The sequence below is a fragment of the Sturnira hondurensis genome, unplaced genomic scaffold (genome assembly GCF_014824575.4).
Source record: "Sturnira hondurensis isolate 20B ecotype Veracruz unplaced genomic scaffold, ASM1482457v3 Scaffold0010128, whole genome shotgun sequence".
NCBI classification, from domain to species: Eukaryota; Metazoa; Chordata; class Mammalia; order Chiroptera; family Phyllostomidae; genus Sturnira; species Sturnira hondurensis.
This window is the reverse complement of record NW_028082759.1, coordinates 38384997-38407257: the sequence shown is the minus strand read 5'-3', so window position 1 is coordinate 38407257 and position 22261 is coordinate 38384997. Positions and strand designations below refer to the sequence as shown.

Sequence of the window (22261 nt, the reverse complement as noted above, 5' to 3'; positions counted from 1 at the left end):
ATGACAGTGTATTAAAAGAATTAGGGAGAGACTGGGTGGGAAATTGGGATAAAGAACATTTACTTGGGTGGAGGAGAGGGTAGTAACAGGGGAAGGTTTAGATAGCTGTGCTAAATATAAAGATAATCCTGTAGGCAAAGCTGGAAATAGATAAAGTGTATTCTAAAAACCGTAACTTGGAAGTAGCCATAACAGGCCACACAAAAACTTCCCTCATTCATTTCTCTGTATTCAGCCATTTACCCACTGGTTCTTTTCTGGTGTTTTATATTTTAACGTACTCTGCCTTTAGACTTTCCTTGGACAGGGCCGAGGTAACCCCTGAATGATGTGCTAACACAAAATCGAAAGCTTCATATAAATGACCCAGAAAATCAGCATTTTTGTCTTGGTGAGCTGTGGCTGTGTGTACATGCATGTTTGTCTTCAGCCAGGTAGAACTCTCTTAGAGCCTGCAGTTTTATTCTCCCTGTTCTTACTCAGAGACTGCAGTAGCTGCTGGCGTCAGGATTAACCAGCTTGCTCTCTGGGTGGAGCATTCTTCGGTGGAACCCTGAAATGTGTGTTATAATGGAAAAATGGCAAACGGACTTCCCTCGAGTCAGGAGGAAGGGTAATGGGAATATGTTGTGTAAATACACTTTTATCTTGTGGGAATTTGATCCGGGCCAAGAAAATACGGGTCTCTGTCGTATTCCTCTGCATATATTTTCGGCATCTTGTTTGCACCCGCATTTTCCTCTTCTCTGATCGCTTACCTGTCTACGCAGACCCACTGTAGGACATGGTATAGCGTGCGGAGCTGCCTGACAGCAGAGCTTTTTTTGTTTTACCGGATGTTTTGTTGGTGCATATGGGCTGACATGGATGAGCAGCCACGTTGAGATTCTGGAGTCTATTAAACTGGCTCATTAAAAAGATCAATCTGTTTCTGTAATAACACTGGGAACCATCAGTCACTAAAAGGGGGAAAAACTGACACCTGAGGAGAAAACACATTTTGGTAATTTGCTCCTGACATGTCATGAATAAAAGAGCACTCTGCATTTTGTCTACAACTTTGGGGGCTTCCATTTTGTGACGATTGCACATTTAAGCTGCAAGACCTTTGTCCCGTGTTTTAGGAGTGCGTTTTGGCAAATGTAACTTTTTTTTCTCTCCTTAACTGTGATTGTTACTGGTTCTATCTTTTGGGTTTTTTTTAAGGATTATTATTATTTACTGAAAATTGAATACTCTGGGGAAGCCTACAAAATCTTTTTTTTTTTTTTGCCCTGTATGGAGCAGTGAAATGTATTCTACTTTCTTTTAAAGGTAGCTCGGTGGTGAGTCCCTGAACTACGTACTGGGCTGTAGGGCTGTCGTAGAATATTGTATAACATAAATTGGAAAAACAAAATTGTCATTGAAAAGCCATACTAGTTCTTTCTAAAATATTACAGAAAGTAAACAGAAAATTTTGATTTCTGCCCTTTGTGAGTACATATAAGTTAATTATTTACAGTGGACCTTTATTTTTCTGTTCTGTGATGGGAGAACCTGAGAAGGGTATATGAACGTTTTTTGGTGCTGGTTAAAGGACCCCTTTCAAAGAGAGAACGTAGATGTTAAAAGCCTTCTTTAAAACTGCTTATCACGATGGTTCACTGAGACACTTGGCCCTTCACATGGAGTGAGGAGAGAAAAAGCAGTTAGAGAATGCATACTTCTTGAGACTGCTAATGAATGAAAATTAAGGGTTTTAAAAAATACTTGTATTAATCAGCATTGCTCTCATTCTTCTTTTTTTTGGATTTATTTATTTATTTATCTTTAGAGTGGAAGGGAAGGAGAGAAGGAGAGAAATATCAATGTATGGTTGCCTCTCGTGAGTGCCGTGCTGGGAACTGGCCTGCAACCCAGGCATGTGCCCTGACTGGGAATCGAACCTCGATCGTGGGGTTTGCAGGCCCGCGCGCAGTCCACTGAGCTACACCAGCCAGGGTGCTCTCATTCTTTTTTACAGCTTTGATATTGCAGCTTGTTGTTATAATGTATCTTTAATACTGTGTTCTCATGTGTTATGCTAATTTTCTGACTCAGAGAATCTTTCTTGCTTAAGATATCAAACTGAATTATTGGTTTTTGTTGTGGGTAACACTGCCCCAGCTCAGCTATTTCAAAGGTTGGTGCTAAGTGTTAATTCCCTTCAAATATATACCATCATTTTAAGGTAATTAATTATGTTTTAAATTACAGGTTAACACATCTAGAGTTGATTATGAAGGCCACTTAGTTCCATTAATGTATATTTCCTCCTCCTGCACTAATTAAACATTATTTTTTTAAAAGGACTTGATTTGCCAGCTAGGAGGGATCATATGGATGCAGCCAGCCACACCTTTCTCTTACACTTGAGGAAAGACTAAGGCCCTAAGAATTTGACTTAAGTCATGAAGCTTCGTAGTGGAGAAATCATATTTGCATACTTGAAATCTTGCAGTTGCACAAAATATGTTTTAATGTGCAGAATATAAATAAAGCTCAACTGTGAATTGTTTTATTCCCCTTTCCCTCATTTATTCCTTCTCTATAATTGCTCAGGTGGGTAAATGCAGTAGTGTAATATTTTGTGATTTTTATAAATCTTTTTAAGAATAGAGGGTCTAGTCAGCCAGGTTTCCTGGCTTAAGGAATCAGTTAGAAGACACTGAAGTTTGGAGGGTCAGAGGTAGTCATTTCAAAACCATGTTCATTGACTATATAACATTTTTCAACATAGTACGTACTAGCCTAAACTGCTAGGTTCATTTTTTCTTTTCTGTAAGATTAATGAGGTTTCAATATTTTTGTATTTCTAAAGAGAAAAGGTAAGTATGTACACTTTACAAGGAATTGCAGGATCAATTGACTGTAAGGATTAAATATGTATTATCTATAGCATTCAGTTTCCTGTGAAAAATATAAGTAATACTGTTACAGAACAGGGCCAAAGGGGTTACCATATACTATTACCAAAAGGATCCCCCTACCAGGTTCACTTGTCGGCTGCCAGAGGAAAAACGTTTCTCGATGCCAGAGATTTGTGAAAAGGAAAGGAAATGTTTATTTAAAGCTATACAGACTTAATGTGGTGACCTAATGTCTTCATTAAAATATCGAAGTCCTTTAGGATACCCACAGAAGCACATAGTCCTTCCTTCTCCCTCTGCACTAATTTGGGGTACCATATCTCAGGAAAAGAAGTAGATTCAGGCTCCCAACTCCATCAGCTGTGTCATTGGCCAGGATCAAGCTGCGTGGTTCTCCTCTGCAAAGCTGTGGGGGTCTCCACTCTGCCAAAACTGCATGGTTCTTCCTCTGCCACAGCTGCGTTGTTATCCTCTCAAAGGCCGCCGTGTCTGGGTTTAAATCCCCGCGCCAGTCCTCTGCAGCCCCATTTCTGACCCCTCCCACAATTGGCTGCACTTGCCAGCATTCCCATATCTTTCCAGCTTTCCTGGGCTGCCACGGTGAGTCCGGGGAGGCGTGGCTCTGTGGCGAGGAGCCAATCATCTCCAAGCTCTCACGCAGGCACTAACCCGGGGGACCTGCCCCCCATTTACATCTTGGGTGGAAGTCACTCCCTTCTCCCTGACTCAAAGCATGGCCACAGCTATTTTACATATCTGTGAAACCAGTTAAAGGTTATAGATATGTTAAATGACCATTCCAGAGGTTAGCTGCAAAGCTGTTGTGAAGCAAAAGAGCCCTCAGTGGCCCTGCTCCTTGTGTCCTTTCCCCCCACTCACGCCTGTGGGGCATGGTGAGCACATCTTATATGTCTTTCTAATGTTTCCTGGGCACCTTGAGTTCTGCATCTCATTCCAAATCTCTGGGGCCCCCCTCTTGGCTGCACCCGGTTGCAATACTATATTCATATGTATTTGTGTTAGGTTCTTTATGGATACTTAACTTTCAAGAAGTGGATGATCATTCCTGCGGAAATAAATTTAAAAAATATTTTTATTTGTGAAGGATTCTGGTGAAATAGCATTAAGTTGCATTATATGATGTGAAAGCGTGGTTTTTGGAGGACGTTTTGGGCTCCCTGTACTCCAGTCTTAACATGGACTTGGCAGCCTTATTTCTTGCTGCTCTCCTATGGCCCAGCCCTGCTCACATCTAGTTTATATTCACAAGGTTATTTCTGCTCCACTGTACTTCTTGTATACCATAATTGTATTCATACTTCACGGGAAAACTAGGGCAATATCTGCTATTTAATAAAGCCTTTCCAGTCATAAATAGTTATTATTTACTGAGCACTTAAAATGTGCCTGGCCCTGTGCTAAATAATTTACTACTAACATAGCACTTCCTCCCTAACGGTCCTGTCGCCTGGACCCAGGCAGGCTGGGGTCACATAGCTTGTAAGACGCCCTGATGGGGTGCTAAGCGTAGATTCTCTGACTTGAGTGCCTATGCTTTTCTAACTGTGATTCTGTACCATCCGCCTCTGAGTGCCCCAGCTTAAAAACAAAATGTTGCAAGTTATTGAATGCTAAATATGTGTTAGGCTCTTTACGTAGATTCTTTCAGGTAATCCTTTCAGTAGCTCTGAGATAATCATTCCCATTTTGTGGACAAAAACACTGAGGCTCATAGAGGCAAAGTCCATATGTCCAACAAACAGAGCCAAAATGTGAATCACCTCCATGGCCCCTGTTCTTTCTAGTGTATATTCTGGAGTGATCTTTTCCAGCTGCAGTCTCCCATACCACTTTTATACTGTTTCTATGGTACCTGCTAAGTTCAGGATCTGTATGAAAATATCAAAGTCATATTTCCAATTAAATTATTTTTATAGTGAGAGATATCTTGCTAGTACCTTTCCACAAAAAATGTAGTATGGTATTAAATTGTAATCTTACAGTGAGTGTTGCGGGACTATCTCCTGTTCATCTGTGTATGCCCACTAAAGAGGTTAGTGTATTACACAGGGTGGGTGTCTAAAACAAAACGGAAAAAAAAACCCCACACAAAACAAAACAATGTGAAGAAATGAATCATGAAAGTTAAACTTAATGTAGTCATTTCCAGTGTTATGCAAAATGGTCTCTTCCTTGGGTTTTCCTCACTTTCTACTATTTTAAAAGAAGCACCTCTGAGATGCACATGACAGTGAAAATAGCCATCAACAGCCCAGAAACAAAATGCCATGATTGGTTCACTGACCCAAAAAACTGGAGGGCTTCACTCAAAATGTACAGATGACAGATTAGAATAAGAAAGCACAGCTCCAGACAGAGGGAGCAGTAGAAATTGACTATGTCAGCAGTGGCCAGAAATTACGACAGGCAGGGGACAGGCAGTGACAGGAGTCTTAACTGTTGAGCAGATGGCGAGTGCCAGGAGACACACGATGGAGCGTCCACCTTCTTGATGGCGGAGAGAAGGCAGCCCAGGTGGTTCTGAACAGCCGTATTGTAATCCTTGAAGGTCCAGGCATGATGTTTGTATGTCTAGAGTGGCCACCATCCACCATCATTTCATCTACTCCTGGAGGTATTAGCATGCCGCTTGGGAAGTGATCTCCTAGGTGGTTGTTTAGCCATGGAGAGACTGAAGGCACCTCTTCTGTATGGCCCAGTAGTGGCAGTCCTGTGCCGGTCAGCTGTCTCTACTTCCCTGTCTAAATAGCCCACTCCCTTTAAGATGATAGCAAAACACAGAAACTGCTGTGGGTTGTCATGAAATACTAGGTGTGATTTTCTTTTTGAGGAGGCAGAGGAATTTGTAATATATCTGTAAAATATTTTTGTAATATATTTAATATGTTTTGTTTCAGATACCATAGTCAGTACCAATACAAAGGTGTTTTGTAAAATTTTTATCTAGATTCACCTAGTTTTGAACAATTCATGAACAGAACTTTCACTGAATTGCTTTGAGACTATGACAAGAATGCTAAACAGCCCCCTTTTGATTCAGTGTCTGCTGCTTGTGTGAAAATCTGAACAGACTGCATGTATAAGAAAAAGACAAGGAAGATGTGTTTAATATTAAGTTACTAATGTTTGGGGGCTCTTAAGAAAATAGAACTGTTACCCCTGATCTATATCTTCTAGATATAGACATCTAAATTAGAAAAAAAGTTTTTAAAAATTTTAAGATGCTACCAGTGTCTTACACTGCTCTGGCTGAGATACTGGCAGAATGGGACAGATATACAGGTGATTGTGCCGAGATAGAGACCCTGGGATGGGACAGAGGGACCTACGCTAGAGATGCTTAAGAGACCAACAGCAGGACCGGGTGTGGAGACGCCAGTTCTTGCGTGACTTCCAAGTTTCTACTTGGGTGGCGGGGTAGAAGGTGGCATGACTGACTGATACAGGAAGTACCAGAGGAAGATGAGGGCAGTTTGGACAAATTCTGTTTAAAATGCCCACTGAACTTGGGGAAGTGAGCACTGTGGCTCTTACTTCTGTGCAACAGGACTAAGATGAGAATCTTGAAGTTTCTTGCGTGCCGTTCTGAGGCGTGTTATGCTGTTCCAGTTTGCCTCTAGAACGATCTTTGTAGTGATATCCCTGTCTCCCACACTTAACCAGAAAAGAAAATTTTAATCTAGGAAAAGAATTTATGCCCATGCCTGTCATATAGGATGTTGATTAGCCCTGTTACATTATTTGTGGCCAGGATCTTATAATAATTTTTTTCGTTCCCCATTTTTTGAGTGTTATACTATTTTATGTTACTCAGTGCACCGGGCCAATTATGACATTTAAAGTATTTTACTATAGAGGCAAGTATTTTTTTAAAAATGTTTGTTTTCTTTCATAAATAGTCACTTTACAGTCTATGTTTTTTTTAACGGTCTATGTTTTTGAGGAACAGGTGAAAAAATAGCTTGAAATGGATTAAAGTATAAATTAGGTTGTCTTTTAAGGGTTTATTTTTGTTTGCTTGTTTATTTTGAATACCATGATTTGAATACCATGTTTTAGTACCATGACTTGTTTCCTTCCAGTCCCATTTACCTGGCAGGAAACCGAATCCCCAACGTTGACTTTCCCAGGTTACCCGAGGTGACACAGCTAAGGCCTCCGTGGGCCTCCATGTTTAGGACCATCAGACCCTGAGATCGAAGTGATTGGGATCTCAGTGTTGACGTGGTTAGACTATGTGCAGGGAAGTTTCTTCTGCCTGGTGGGGAAATAAAGTGTCGTTAGGTTAACTTAACAAACGAACAAAGAACACTTTCTAGAAATCTGAGACATAACAAACTACCCACTAGAATTTTAGTTACTTCAAGAGCATGCTACTATAAGACATTTACTAATATTTGTTAGTTTTGCCTAATACACTTTGAAAGGACAACAAATAAACACTCAGATTTGGAATTTGCCCCGGCATGTAAGGTGTAGATGGATGCAGGCATTTCTAAGAAACAGACGGACAAATGGCAATGGAGTTGTTTTAGATACATACATCCTTTGAATAGCGCTGACCTTATAACAGACATGAGGGATTCAAGGAAGCACCAGTGAGACCTTATTTTTGTGGGCTGAATGTTTTAATGTTTTGCTATTAAAATGTAAGTATCTCTGTGAGTTGATAAACTTTATTGTTTCCATAGCTAGTTGAGTAATGGAACCTCAAATAGGACAGCGGGGACCTGACAAAAATGATAGGACCAGCTTGGGGCCTAGCCCTGTTCAGGCTATCACTGTTTGGTTTAGGCGGGGAAAGATCTTTTTTCTAGTAATAGGTCCTTGAAGTAGTACTAACCAGATGGCTGATTCTGAGGGTAAAGATAAATTACACTTTGAAAATTGTAAGAAACCTTCCAATATTGTGTGTTGTTATGTTTGGACAAGGGTAGACAAAACCAGAAAGTTGAGGTGGTTTGAGACAACTGAGCCAAAAATGTTTCTATCTTTGGAAATGCAACAGTGGCCACTCTAAGGTATTTAGAGGGTATTTTCTGGTTTTGCACGAATAATTAGCTATAAATAATAAATTGTTCAGAACAAAGAAGAGAGTTTCTCTGTTGTCTAAAGTAGTTGACACAGACACAGTCTGGCCAGAGAACCATCAGCCCTGTGTGTTTCGACCTGCGTGATATTTAGCTGTAAATATAGAAAAATTGAATTACAGAGTGTTCAAACTAAAAGGGACCTCAGAAATCATCTAGTGCAGTGGTTTTCAAACTTCCTTTTAGTAGCAGACATTTTCTTTAAAATAAAACCTTAGGTGGAACCCAAATTTATAAAAATAGATATAATAAGTGGGTTCCTCTGGCCCTTTAGATTTCGATTGTTTGGGGAAAATTTCTTCATTGCCTGCAGATTCCCTTACATGCCTCATGTGGCGCAGTTTGAAAACCACTGACCTAGTCCAACCCTTTCATTTTACAGATGAGCAAACTGAGGTCCAGAGAGGTTAAGTGGCTTGCCCAAGGTCACACAGCTAGTCGTGGAAGAGCCAGGACTAGATCTCAGGTCTCATGATTCCCAGTCCAGAGCTCTTTCCACTACACCACACTGCCAGTAAGGTAGGTGCTGTGTTAGCATTATGTTCATAGCTACTAATAGTCTTCAGTATTTTCCAAGTGATTTATACTGGTAATATGCATTGAATGTTGAAGTGTATTGTTCAGAAATGTATAGGATATGGAAATACAGATTACAATCACATAGATGATACTCAGAAGATAAATTCGTATCTAGAATGTTTCTTTCACTTTAAAAATATTTTAAAGCAATGTGTTTAGGTAATGTCTGAGCCACAGTGGACATTTTTGTCTGATGCGAATGATGTTTGAGTACAGACACCTGCTTTGATGGGAGCAGCATTGAAACTTCCAGCTCCACCCACAGGGTTCGTGTCCCGCTATCATGTCCAGTGCGGGCCAGTCTGCCGTCTCCAGGGCAGCATGCCTTTCTTCAGGAGGTGTAGTAGGCATGTATGATTTCACGCTGCACTCTGCAGTTTCCCTCAGTTCTGTGTGTTCTATACTCCTGTCTCTGAGTCCTTTATCCACCTCAGTCTGGTATGTGTCAGTTGTCACTGGGGACCTACCCCACTGAAAAGGAAGGATGGCTCATTGTTGAATCCCATGGCCCTTATGAGCTCTGTTGTTGAGTCATTGCCACTCTCGTTTCTCTGGTGTTATCAGACAAAGATTATCCTGGAAGCCAGGAGAGTAGGGAAAATGTCTTCAGGCCTCTATGCTATTGTTACCAACCCCAAATCAAAAAGGCATGCAGAAATCTGCAGCTGCTGTGACTTGGTAGAACTCTCATGGGAACATTTTGCAGGGAAAGTAGATGATATTACTGGTCTAATGACAGAATGCTGGTCTACTTCATAAAAAATTGGTTTAGGAGCTCTGGTTCCAGTCACAGTTGGATGTGGTTTGTTCCTATCTTACTGAGTATATTCACTTAGCCATTAAGAATGGACGTGTATTTAGCCAGAAAATATTTATTTAGCTTCACCGCTCTTTGCAAATACAGGAGCGGTGATTAGTTATCAGGTCTCATTTATATAAAGTATTCCTTTTGAAAACCAAGTTCAGAGTTTCGTGTATCACGTGATCAAGTGCAGTTAGCATACGCCATATGTATGCTAGCTGAGGCCTGATGGTCCCACAGAGGTCTCCCATGTCCTCTGGGCATGGGTTTCCTCAATATTAAAATAAAAGATTTCACCCGAATTCTTGTTCAGTTCCACCTAGCTTTGTATAACTGCTTATCGATATCCTGGAGACTCAAGGGAACGTCAGAGACCCAGACATTGCATTGCTTTATTGTATTAGCTCATTCGATCAGCACTTTTTAATAGAGCTTTCTGTATCTCCGCAGTCCTCTCCTATAGCCACTGGCCCCAGGGGGCAATTGAGCACCTGAAATGGGGCTACTGCTTCTAAAGAACTGAGTTTTAAACTTTATTTAATTTTCATTAATTTATATTTAAATTTAAACAGACACATGTGGCTACTGTATTAGACAACACAGTGGTCAGATGTTCTCAGACATGAAAGTCAGATGCCAGGTTGGATGAGTGGAGTAGGTGTATCTTAAGAATTCATGAAGAGAATAATGTTCCAACTTGAATCTTCATCAAATACAATTGGTCTTACGGTACTTTGGTAGAAATCCAGCACTCTCTTTTGAGTGACAATGTTCTACAAAGTGAGATCAGGTTTCCTTTTATTGATGACCTAAACATCTGAACCTCAACCAAAATGATGTTTGCTGAAAGATATTTGAGAATTGAACCATTTTCTCCTGTGTGCCGTTATGTGATCATTTAGTCCTCAGCATGGGTTTTGGTGAATCCCCATAGGTGTTCTGGAAAGCTGAGTTTACCAAGTTTCTGGCCAGTAAAGGAATATTCTGTTTATATTACACGTTCAAATGTGAGTGTCTGAATTATGCTGGTTTCTGAGTACATATGAAACAAACTCTTTTTCTCCCCTCCTCCTCCTCAGAACCAAAGAAAATGGCTTTGACAGAGAGCCTTTGCACTCAGAACATCCAAGCAAGCGACCATGCACTATTAGCCCAGGCCAGCGGTACAGTCCAAATAACGGCTTATCCTACCAGCCCAATGGCCTGCCTCACCCCACCCCACCTCCACCTCAGCATTACCGTTTGGATGATATGGCCATTGCCCACCACTACAGGGACTCCTATCGACACCCCAGCCACAGGGACCTCAGGGACAGAAACAGACCTATGGGTAAGACTGAAGGATCTGTTCATTTCTTACAGGTTTGGCTGCTTGGAGATTTGCGTAGTTACTTCTCATCTGAACTTGAGGCTTGAAGTTTGTGATAGGGGTGGAAATTCTCTTTTTTTATATTATCTCCTTCATGAGAAAAGTTGATAATATGTTCTTTAATAGCCATGCTTTTTTTCTCTTAATTACTTGTATTCTTATGACAGCAGGTTAATTTTTGGGAAGGAGACATCCAAAACCCTCAACTAAATGGGAAGTGAATTTTCAGTTTGACTTTTTTTAATATGAGATATTTTCATTGCAATGTAGCGTCCAGAAATATTTTTTAAAATCCATTTCTTTTATTGTATATTTTATTTCAAATACACAAACTTCATTTATATTTTTCTAGTTTCGTGATATTTTGTATTTGAAAAATATAATATAACATGTCTGTGGCTTACACAGATGTTCTTTGAGTAATGACTTGGTACTTTCTTTTTTAACTTTAAACTGCCGGTGATTAAATTGAGTATTGAAAGTTTTTGTCAAAGATAAGAACTCCAGAGAAGGATTGAGTTTATAAAAATGTGTTTCATTTGCCTGTATTCATTCTTTCTTTGCATAAAACTATTGGAAATGAAGCTTTTAGGGCACATTTCCTTCTAAAGAACAAGTGAGCACCATGAAAAATGAAAGGGAAGATGAACAAGGTAGGTTTTGACAGGTGATCTGTGGTTGAGGTGAAGGTACCAAAACACTGATCCTGGAGCCCCTTCAGTTCTTAATTTTTGGTGAGTCAAGCTCTTTACAAACTGACTGGGAGCAATAGTCAGGCCTCTCTATTCCCATCTTCTGTGTCTCTGCCACCCACCAATCGGACTTCCAATCATAGCTAGTTGCCAACAAATTTTCCTGACCTGGGTGATTTGTTGGGCAAGGATCCTGGAAACAGTAAGGAATAAAGTCCAAGTGCACAGCCAGAACATAGAGCTGAGGGTGCAGAACTCTGTGAAGTGTAGCCATGGTAGGGACCATGTTGCTTAGCCACAGGCAGAGGCAGCGTGGTGAGCAGCAGTCCACAGTAGATTTCTAACTGGGTTACGAGCCAATAGAGGCTGCAATATATAAGGCCCTTTTGCCTTTCTACATACAACCCTTTAAATATTTGAAAGCAGAAAGGGAGAGGCAAGGTGAGGAGCAATGAAGGACCAGTTTGTGAGACAGCAACATAGTCATTCTGCTTTCCCAGAGTCGTCACTCCTGCATTTGTGTCCCATGTCAGAGACAGAGCTGCGCATGGGATTCATGCTTTCTTAATAGCCAGTCTGTCTCACACTCTCTCAGTGCCATTTCTGAAGAATTCTCAAAAGTGGCCACGTTGCTTCTCAGACTGGGCTGATATTCTGACCCCCAAATGAAATGCGATAATGACCCCCTTCCAAGCAAAAGCCTTGTCATTTGTTTATAATCTAATGTTTCAAACATTTGATGGCTCATTTTAAGTAGAAGTAGATGCACCAGGTCATTGTAAGACCAATTCAAGATACCCCACTGTGCAGGTGCTAGGATTTGGCCTATTTCTTAGGTAGCAAGTGCTGTTTTATGAAATACTGATTTGAGTGTACTATAAAGTAATCATCCAGGAAGCAATTACGCTTATGTGCAGTGATTATGTTTTCATTTAGTAATGCAAAAATCCCTTTATGAATCATATCTATTGGTTTTATGGGATTTTTTCCAGACCATGTTCCTTACCTTTTAATTATATTAGCTTATAAACCTAATAGTACTAATCTCTATAAATATGTGCAACTGTTTAATCATCTCTCAAGTCTGGCAGAGTTCAGTGTGTGTTAATATAAAATAAAATCTCGATGTATGAGTGACAAAGTATGGTGTTATGCCAAGCTGCCATTTTGAAAATATAAAAATTCTCATGAAGATATACTTGGTCTAGTATGATTTATAAATGCCTGTTTTATGCAGAGACATATACTCACCAGAATCCTTTAACAAAATAACTTTACAGGCAATATTAGTTTATAAATACAACTAGAGTTTAACCTAGTTAGCTAAAATCTTCTAAAGCCTAAGAACCAGTTAAGGTTCAAGAGGAGTGTCAAACTTTCCACAAACGAAAATATGCTGTTTAATGCTTATGAGGTACTTTCTCCTAGTATATCCCCCTGAAATTACAAATATAAAGAAAAATTGCATGCAGATGAATATTTAACTATCTGAAATAGAGAAATTAATAAATGTCAAGTTTTGAGTTGCTTTATTTTTTCTTTTTAAAGATTCAATTCAGAGTTCAAAGGCGGCAAAGTACTGGATTTCTTTTCCACCAAGTACTTGGCTCAAACATGTTTTATATTTGTTATTTTTTCCTAAATGAGATGAGGCTTAATATTGTTCCACAAATGTTGGAATTTTATTAGCCATAGACATCCTGTTTCACTTTAATATTCCAATGTTGTTAGCACTGGTATCATTATTGATTTATTCAGATGAATTTTGAAACTTTTGAAATCTCTGGAGTTCTTAGTTCTGAAAGGCCTCCATCATGAAAGCCAATGCCACATTTATACCTTGGCACTCTCCAGTTGTCTTCTGTGATGACTCATTTCAGCCGTAGTGCCTTTTCTTTAAAACACAGGCAACAGATAAGTCAACAAAAATTACATGCTTGCAAACATTTCAACTTGAAATAGTCACAACAAACAGCAATAACTAAATATTACTTTTCCCCAGTGTCTTTTCTATTATGCAAATTTGAAAACATATTTGCAGTTCTACATTTTTACCAATAGGTGGCATTGACAATTTTAACTTTTAAATGTATCAAATATGTTCTCATTGGACAGGAATGATGCAAAGGGTTTTATATTTAGCTTTTTAGTCAGTCTGAGGGGAAAATTATATTTATTTGTTTATTTTTCATGGTTGATATTTGTTCATGTTTTATGGTTGGCTGACAGCAGGCATGTGACTCATCATATTTATTTTTCCAAATTAGCAAAAGGAAGGAATTTTTAATCAGTCAAATTTCACAAAAAGAGTAATGCAGTGATGCAGTGTATCACAACTCTTGTCATTTAACTCTTACTCAATACTCTCAGCGAAGACCCTGGGTGTCAAGAAGCCTAAACCATGTCATTTTGAATTTGCTATTCAGAGTATTTAACTAGTCTTTTTTAAAAATTTAATCTTTACTGTATTTTTTTGCCATTACCATTTAGTCCCATACCTCTCTCCACCCAACAACCCCCGAACTATTATCCATGTCCATGAGTCCTTTTTCTTGTTGGCTCAATACCTTCGGTGTGCCATGGCACACTGGTGAGTTGCAAAAATGTTTTAAATATTTAGGCAAGGATACTGACTTCTTTTCCTTTAAATTGTCAAATAACAAAATGACAACAGCCATTACAGCAATAGCTGCCCAGTGTGAAGAAATCAAAATTACAGTACTTTTTTTGTTATATCAGCAAAGAAATGTACTTTTGGTGTGCCACAAAATTTTAGTAGTTTATGTGTGCCATGAGATGGAAAAGGTTGAAAAATCACCGGTCTAAACCAAAAAGAATAGTTTTAACTGTTTAAAATGAAAACTGCCGGAGCCCAATGCTTTCCCTTTGTAGTAGAACCTGAGGGGTCTTGTGCATAATGACTTTGTAAGAAGAGCGACCCATTTCCAAGCATCTCAGAGCCTTCTACTGTGTCCTTGCTTTTATTTTACCGAATTTTTATTATATAATACAAATAAAAGTTTTATTGTGTAATTCAGTTTAATTGATTAAGGTTCTTCGTGTTTTAAGAAGTTGTTTTGGCACTTATTTATTTTAATTAAATTTTTAAATTTAAGTATAGTTAGTATACAGTCTTAATAAGTTAGTTATATTAGTTTCAGGTGCACAATATGGGGACTTGGCATTTTTATACCTTACAGTGTGACCACCCCATTAGTTCTAGTAGTCCTCCGTCACTGTGCAAACTATTCACAATATTACTGACACTATTCCCTGTCAACTTTCACCCAGCCTCCCCACCATCTCTTTGGTCTGTTTCTATGAGTCTGTTTTTGTTTTTGTTTTAGATTCTACATATAAGTGAAACCTTATGGTGTTTGTTGCTTTTTGTCTGACTTGTTTTTTTAACATAATAACTTCTAGATTGATCCATGTTTGGGCAAATGGCAAGAATTTATTCTTTTTTATTGCTGTGTAGTATTTGTGTGTGTGCGTGTGTGTGTGTGTGAGTGTGTGTGTGAGTGAGATCTTTATCATTGATGGATACCTACTCTGTTTCCATAGCTATTGTTGAGACTCATTTATTTTCTATTTTAATGAGCATCCTCAATAATGGCTCATGTTATTACTATTGTTACAAACTTGGTAAGCATTTGCATGATACTTTTTTATGGTATCATCTTCACTGTGATACTAAAGAGAGAAAATATTTATGCTGTGGACTACAGATTAGGCTTTTTAATTTCTTGATTTGAATTCATGATATTTGACCAAAATTATATCTTGTACATTGATTTTTCTCATAGAGGATATTTGATTTGTTTCTATTTTTTATATATTGGTACATTGAATGGATATATGCAGCTTTCATATTATGTGAGTCCTCTCTTCATGATTTAATTTATCATGGAAATATATGTAATAGGATTGTGTTTACTTACAGTGTACTCAAATGTGGAAAAAATTTATTATGCTTTTTCTAGAAAAGCATGTAGAATGACTTATGCTGTCTTTATTTTTAATGCAGAAAAATCACAATTTGAAACCACTCTTGTGATTTCTTGTTTCTTGTATTTATTAAAGTAGTCAGAATGTTCACTCAGGGCTCAGGTGTCACTTTACTCCTTCTGTCCTCATGTGTGAAAGAAAGGATTCTGACCAGATAACCTCTAGGAGTCCCTAACATTTTATCATTCTGTAAGCAGCCTGCTTATCGGGTAATTCTGAATCTGCATGTCTCCACTTAAGGTTGAATATTATTTCATATTCTTTCGTTTGCCCATGTAGTCTTCGCTAAGTATCTGTGTGCATATGAATTATGTCCCTAATGCTGAGGATGATTCAACCTTCTCCTCTACATTTGTAGGGTTGCATGGCACACGGCAAGAAGAAATGATTGATCACAGACTAACTGACAGAGAATGGGCAGAGGAATGGAAACATCTTGACCATGTAAGATGTCGGTTATTGTGTAGGTTAAAACCTTTTTAAAACAACTGGGGTGCAGTTACCTCATAAAATAAAAGTGTGGGGATACTTTTATACTTTCTGCTAACCTTGAAAAAATAATGGGTGAGAATACTTGAAGCAGAATATAGTATTTGATTTCTGAGTTGATACCAAAACCATTATGTAAGAGACACGTTTAGATCATGGGAAAGAATAATAGTTTTCATGAGTAGTTTACTGAGTTTATGCGCTAATGGGATTAATATTTGGAAAGGGGGCCGCATACCTTCACGATGTTTGCTCTTAGCCACGACTCAGGTACATGCCTCCCACATTTCGGTCTCATTCCCATTGAGTTTACTTATCTATGAGGGTCTCAATTTCAAATCTAACCTTTGAAAAGATTAGACTGAAGCCTTTAGGAATTGAACAACATCTTTCATTGTCCTAAAATAGTTTGTTTCCCTGCCCGCCAAAGTCTTCAAGTTGTGGTGATGGATCTGTTCTTCCCTTTCCCCCTGTTCATCACACAGCTATTAAATTGCATAATGGACATGGTAGAGAAAACAAGGCGATCTCTCACTGTGCTAAGGCGATGTCAGGAAGCAGACCGGGAGGAACTGAATTACTGGATCCGGCGGTATAGCGATGCCGAGGACTTGAAAAAGGGCAGCAGCAGCAGCAGCAGCCACTCCAGGCAGCAGAGTCCCGTCAACCCAGACCCCGTTGCATTAGGTATTTTTTTCTTCAGTGGACCGGTTGCACAGATATTTCTTATGCTACTGAGGCTGATTTTATTTTTCACCTGCCTTTTCAGACATAAAGGGTGTGCAGGGGGGTTTAGAACAATAAACCTTTTGTGTATCTTCAAATATGTCTTATCCATCTGTCAGGAAGGCGGGCAGTTTGGCTTATGCATGGTGGTCACAAAACTTACTCTTTTTCCAGATTAGGGTGTTGGTCTCATGGTAAAGCTTCAAGGCTGAACCAGAACTTCACTTACATCACAGAAATGTGAGCTGCTTCACAGTATAGCTCTTTGGACCCTGCCTCCTACTTGCAAGAGCAGTATTTCAGTGGACCTGGACTTCCAGAGTTCAGCAAGCTCTGGGGGTGGGGGCCCTGCCGTGGCAGACTGGCGTTTGAGAGCATTGCATACAGGGATGTGTGTGTTCTGATATTTTTAAATCCTCACTTAAAGATTTATGTATTGTTTTTTAGAGAGGGGGAGGGAGAGAAGGAGGGAGAGAAAAATAGAGACACCAATCAGTTGCATCCCATCTGCGCCCTGACCAGGGACAGGACACGCAGCCTTCTGGTGTACAGGACGGTGCTCCAGCCATCCACACCTGCCAGGCCTTGTCTGGTTTTTAGTTAAAGACACAGCCTTGAAGACAGTCCTGTTTTTTTAGTTGTATCTTAACATTAACACACACATATACACACATACACACTACCGCAAAATTCCACCAGGAAGAGAGACCCAAGGGCTGTGTAGTTTGCCTGCTGCTACTTGAAAATTAGTGATAGAGGTATAGCTCTCATCCTGTGACTTGACCCTAACTTAAGTGACTAACCATGATTTCATTAATACTAGTTACATATAGAACTATTAATATAGCCGTGTTATAGCATTTTAGAACGCTGATATGTAGCCATATTTACTATGGGTATTTGGGGATTAATGGGGTTGTGAATAGAATATAATCACAAATACAGGGACTCCTTGTTTTATTGCACTTTGCAGATATTGCATTTTTTACACATTGAAGGTTTGTGGCAACCCCGTGTTGAACAAATCTGTCGGTTCCACTTTTCAGAGGTTCAGGTGATGGTTAGCATTTCTTAGCAATAAAACATTTAATTAAGGTAGGTACATGGCTTTTAGACTCAGTGCTGTATTGCACACTTGTTAGACTACAATATAGTGCAAACATAACTTTTATATGCATTGGGAAGCCAGAGAAGTCAAGCCCCTCACTGCATTTGGTTTCTGCTTCACTGCAGTGTCTGGAACCATACCTGCAGTGTCTCTGGGCTTTGCCAGGGTCTGGAAAGAAACCTTGAACCTGAAAGAATTTCTGAGCAGCCTGTCAGCTTTTCCTAAAATTAGTAATAAGCTGTCATCATTTGTATTGCTGGCCATTGTATGTGTATACCGTTTGAGTGAATTTAGTGGAGGTGGGTTTGTGTCAATCTGTAGTCTCTCCAATCATTTTCTTATGTTTAACTCCATACCTGTCAGGAGAGGCGGGTTAGGGCACAGTCCCTGGTGGAAAGCATGTACGGGTTGAGCTCATGATGTTGGCCTGATTATCACTATTGATTACATGATCGTTTTAATTAAAATTATTCCTAGCCAGCAAAGTTTTATTTTTTACACTTTAGGTTTGTGATTCCTGGTAATCCCTGAATGCTGAACACCTATTACCATAAAAGTATTAAATAAAGGAAGGTTCTAAATCACTTACTCTACCTAGCATGCATTATTCTAGAGTGTATTTAAAGACAAGCCTGTATTTATTAGGTTGTGTTAAAGCAAGCAATAAGAACAGGTTAAAGTTTGATTTGTACCCACATTGGTCCAAATGAAACTATTTAGAGCAGAGTCACATAAACATCTTGGTTTTTTATTTCTTATTATAAACAAAAAATGGTTAATCCTGACAGATCCACTCAGGCTAAATAACGGGGATGTTTGTAATTATTCGGAATAGGCAAAAATTAAGAGCCTTAAGGGAAATAAAACTCTGGGAATAAAGATATGCAACAGATAGTGAACAAATTCATTGGGTCAGTACTTATTTACCGAGGGCTTGTTCTGTGCCAGGAATGTGCTAGGCATTGTAGTAATGGCAGAAGATTCACTGTCCCTCCCTTTGAGGAACTTTCAACCTGGTGGAGGACATAGGAGAGGAGACAGCGAGTGGGATGGCACCCGATGGCCGCTTACTTCAGTCCCCTGGACTGACAGCATCAGTGTTATCTATCTACTGTACGTCGTAAAACCTTCAGAAATTCGTACAGCTTCATACTTACGTGAGTAATTTTCAGCATGCAGCATATAGGACACTTATAATATAGTCACCACTATGGCCTAGGGTTCTAAAGATGAAAAAGTTTATCATTCCCAGAAAGATTGGTCTAGGTTTCCTGTTATGTAACTCAAGGAGTAAATGTAAACAAACAAAACCTCCTTCTTAAGAGTATACAAATTATATTACTTTTAATGATGCTTAATTATTTTATATTTTGAGAAAAACTGAGAGGTTGTTTTGACTTTAAGCTTTAAAAAAAGATTTTATTTACTAATTTTTAGAGAGAGGGCAAGTGAGAGAGAAAGGGAGGGAGAGAAACATCAGCGTGTGGTTGCCTCTCGTGCACCATCCCTCCCACCGGGTACCTGGCTTGCAACCCAGGCAAGTGCCCTGACTGGAAACCAAACCAGCAACCCCTTGATTCACAGTCTGGCACTCAATCCACTGAGCCACGCCAGCCAGGGCTGGCTTTAAGCTTTTGATTGTATCATTGAAAGACTACAAGTATTTCATTTCTTTGTTTGGACTCTGGTCAAACAGTCATGTTCTTCAGAGGTATAGAACCGTAGATTTCCTTTTAAGAAAAACTATCGCAACTCGAGAAGGAATTTGTCCAGAACCACACAACATGCAAATTTTAGCATCTAGCAGTTGCTTTACTTTGTAGACTCTTGAAGCCTTCGAGTTCCATCTTGTGGGGTTGGCCTGTGGCTATAAATTACAAACCAGGACAGGTGGTTTGTAATCACGGACCATAACATTTAAACTACATGCTTTCTAAGGTTCTCACCCAGGGTTTGGAGTTCAGCATATTGACGTGTAATGAGAGAATTGGAGATCATTGACTTATAAATCTCTTTTTTGCCTCCGTAGAGTATATAGTGTTTATGTACAGACAGAGGTATGATGGGCCTGTATCTTTGTGTACGTGGCATCTGCATACCCTACAGTTTTGTTGTGTTTCTTTTGGCCTTTGTCTTATCTCTGGCTTGGAGACTCTGGCAGTGTTTATTCATTCACACTCTCTTAGCATTTTAAAATTGCATTTGGGGACTGCGCAGAGGAGACTGTAACTTCCATGCCTGCTGTGTTGTATTGGTTAAGCTCATTCCCATTCTCCCTTTTGAAATATATCCATAGTATTAAGTGATTGTGAGGAATTAGTAAAGTAACGTGATTAATCTATTCCTAATTGAATTTTAGGATTTTCCCCAGACATTAAATGAGGACTATTTCCAGTGCCCTCTTAAACAATTTTAAAATCGGGTACACATTGGACTTATGTTATTTCTACTCTTTAAGTTAAAAATAGTTTGAAATTTTGGAGGGCTTTCAAAATATAGATTTATCCTTGAAATAATAGATCATGATGGTGATGGTGATGATGACGATGACTACATGAAAAACTCTAAATATTTGTCTTAAAATTAGAAAGCCAATTTTTAACCAGTTTTTTTTATTTTCAAAGTGTGACTTCTACATTTGTTTTTTTTCCACATTGTGTACTTCACTGAAGAGCAAGCTAATGCCAACAGACATTTGGCATTTTATTGCTTAAGGAGAATTACTTCTCTTCAGTGTAGGTTGGTAGTTGCTGGTGAGCCCTTGATGTGTTCTTGGAGTGTTTTTCTGGGTCCCCGTGTTTTGTTTTTTTCTCCTTTGCCTTTATTTCCTTTCATTTCGATATGCTTTGATATTCGTAATTACTCTCTTGGTTCCTGACATTTTAGTTCCTTTAAATTGCTTTCTTTTTACTGCTTTTAAACTATTCTAGAATTTCTCTACAGCTCATCTTGTGTTACTCAAGAATCCTTCTGCATCATTAGAGAGAATTATCTAATGATAGATTTAGGACTAGAGACTGAAGCATAAAACTGAAACATTATCGCATTTTCTGGTGTGTTGTTTTAATGTTGTAATGAGAGGGTATGAAATTTAGAAAATGCTGGCCTGTTTTCATAAAGGTTTAGCTCTTGTGAGAAAGACATTTCAGGAAGAGGTTTTGTTTTAAATGAAATGAAAAATCAAGTTAATTGTTTCAAAAGGCTTTGGAGTTTGTTGAATACCACCCTTTGCCCAAAATAGATTGGTAGAGGAATTAGTATTTTAAAATTCCTCTGGCGGGCAAGCTTTGTGAGTGTCATGTGATTGAGTTACAGAATTGCTCAGTACTGTCTAAACGCTCGGGTTAGCGTGAAGGCTGAAAGCACTGATTCTGAGCAGAATGTTTGGATTGAAATCTGTGCTTTCTCTTCTTACCAGTCTTGTGACCTTTGGCAAGGAAGTCTCTGCCTCAGTTTCCTTGTCTGTAAATTGGGGGTGATAATAATATATATCCCATGGGCATTCTATGTTAAATGAATTAATTTGTATGAAGCATATCAGACAGTGCCTGTCATGTAGTAGAAGTGATATAAGTTAACTGCTGTTATTATTTCTAACATGCAGTCTCAAAAAGAAATTGAAAGAATTGTGGAACATGAAACTAGTGTTTTGGCTTGACAGTCAATATTATGAAATTATAGTAGATTCTGAGGTACATATATTTTTATTTAGAACATGTTCTAGGCAGTAATTTTTAGGTGACAACTTTATTTAATACACGGAGAAGCTAAAACAGGGGAATTCTGTTTTATACAGTAAATCTTATTGAATCCTTATTCATACTGGAAAGCTATAGAAAAACAGTTTGCTTCCAACCAAACATGTATATCCTGCAGCTCCTATACTATCAGATTATAAAAACCACAAACAGAGTTCTTCAGAATATATCTGCATAGAAATGTTTCAAGTTCTGTACATTTGTATTGTTTCCTTTAAATTGAGTCATGGAATTTATTTTGAGACCACTGGGCAGAGCACCTAACGTAAAGTACCTTGTGTATTTAAGTATATCGTGTGTAAAAAGATGTGACTGTTAGCAAAATAGTTCATCTTTTAACAGGAAGACATGACTGATTTGTCTCCTAGAGCATTAGGTATTTTCATTATTAAAGATAGAAATTTAATGAAGTTGTTGGCTTCTAGGTTGGGTTTGAGCTTCCGAAACATAATACTGACATCTCCAAATTTATTATCCTTAAAACTCAAATACCTAGCATTTGTAAAGATGAACTATCTTAACCCTTTCTGTCCTTTGATGGTTTTGTAATAGATATTGTCGTGATCACAGCCTCATTGTGCCCACTACAGGTTGAAGGCCTTACATAGGTGCTGCCAAGCTTTGAGCATTGCCGTCTGGGCCCATGTGAGGTCACATTGGTTCTCCAAAGGCTGTCAGCTCACCCCTTCATTATATTGATGGCGGCCTTCGCTGCATCTAGTACCCAA

General features: G+C 38.8%; 1 protein-coding gene across 3 annotated transcripts in view; it reads left to right on the top strand.

The window, feature by feature from the left end:
• The window catches only part of RUNX1T1 (RUNX1 partner transcriptional co-repressor 1), a 152618-nt gene that overhangs the window by 103747 nt on the left and 26610 nt on the right, over window positions 1-22261 (top strand). For all 3 annotated transcript variants that reach the window (XM_037058714.1, XM_037058713.1, XM_037058716.1), the window contains exons 6-8: window positions 10463-10713; window positions 15811-15896; window positions 16427-16628. In XM_037058714.1, the coding sequence (XP_036914609.1) occupies window positions 10463-10713; window positions 15811-15896; window positions 16427-16628 (539 nt within the window). The remainder of the gene's footprint in view (window positions 1-10462; window positions 10714-15810; window positions 15897-16426; window positions 16629-22261) is intronic.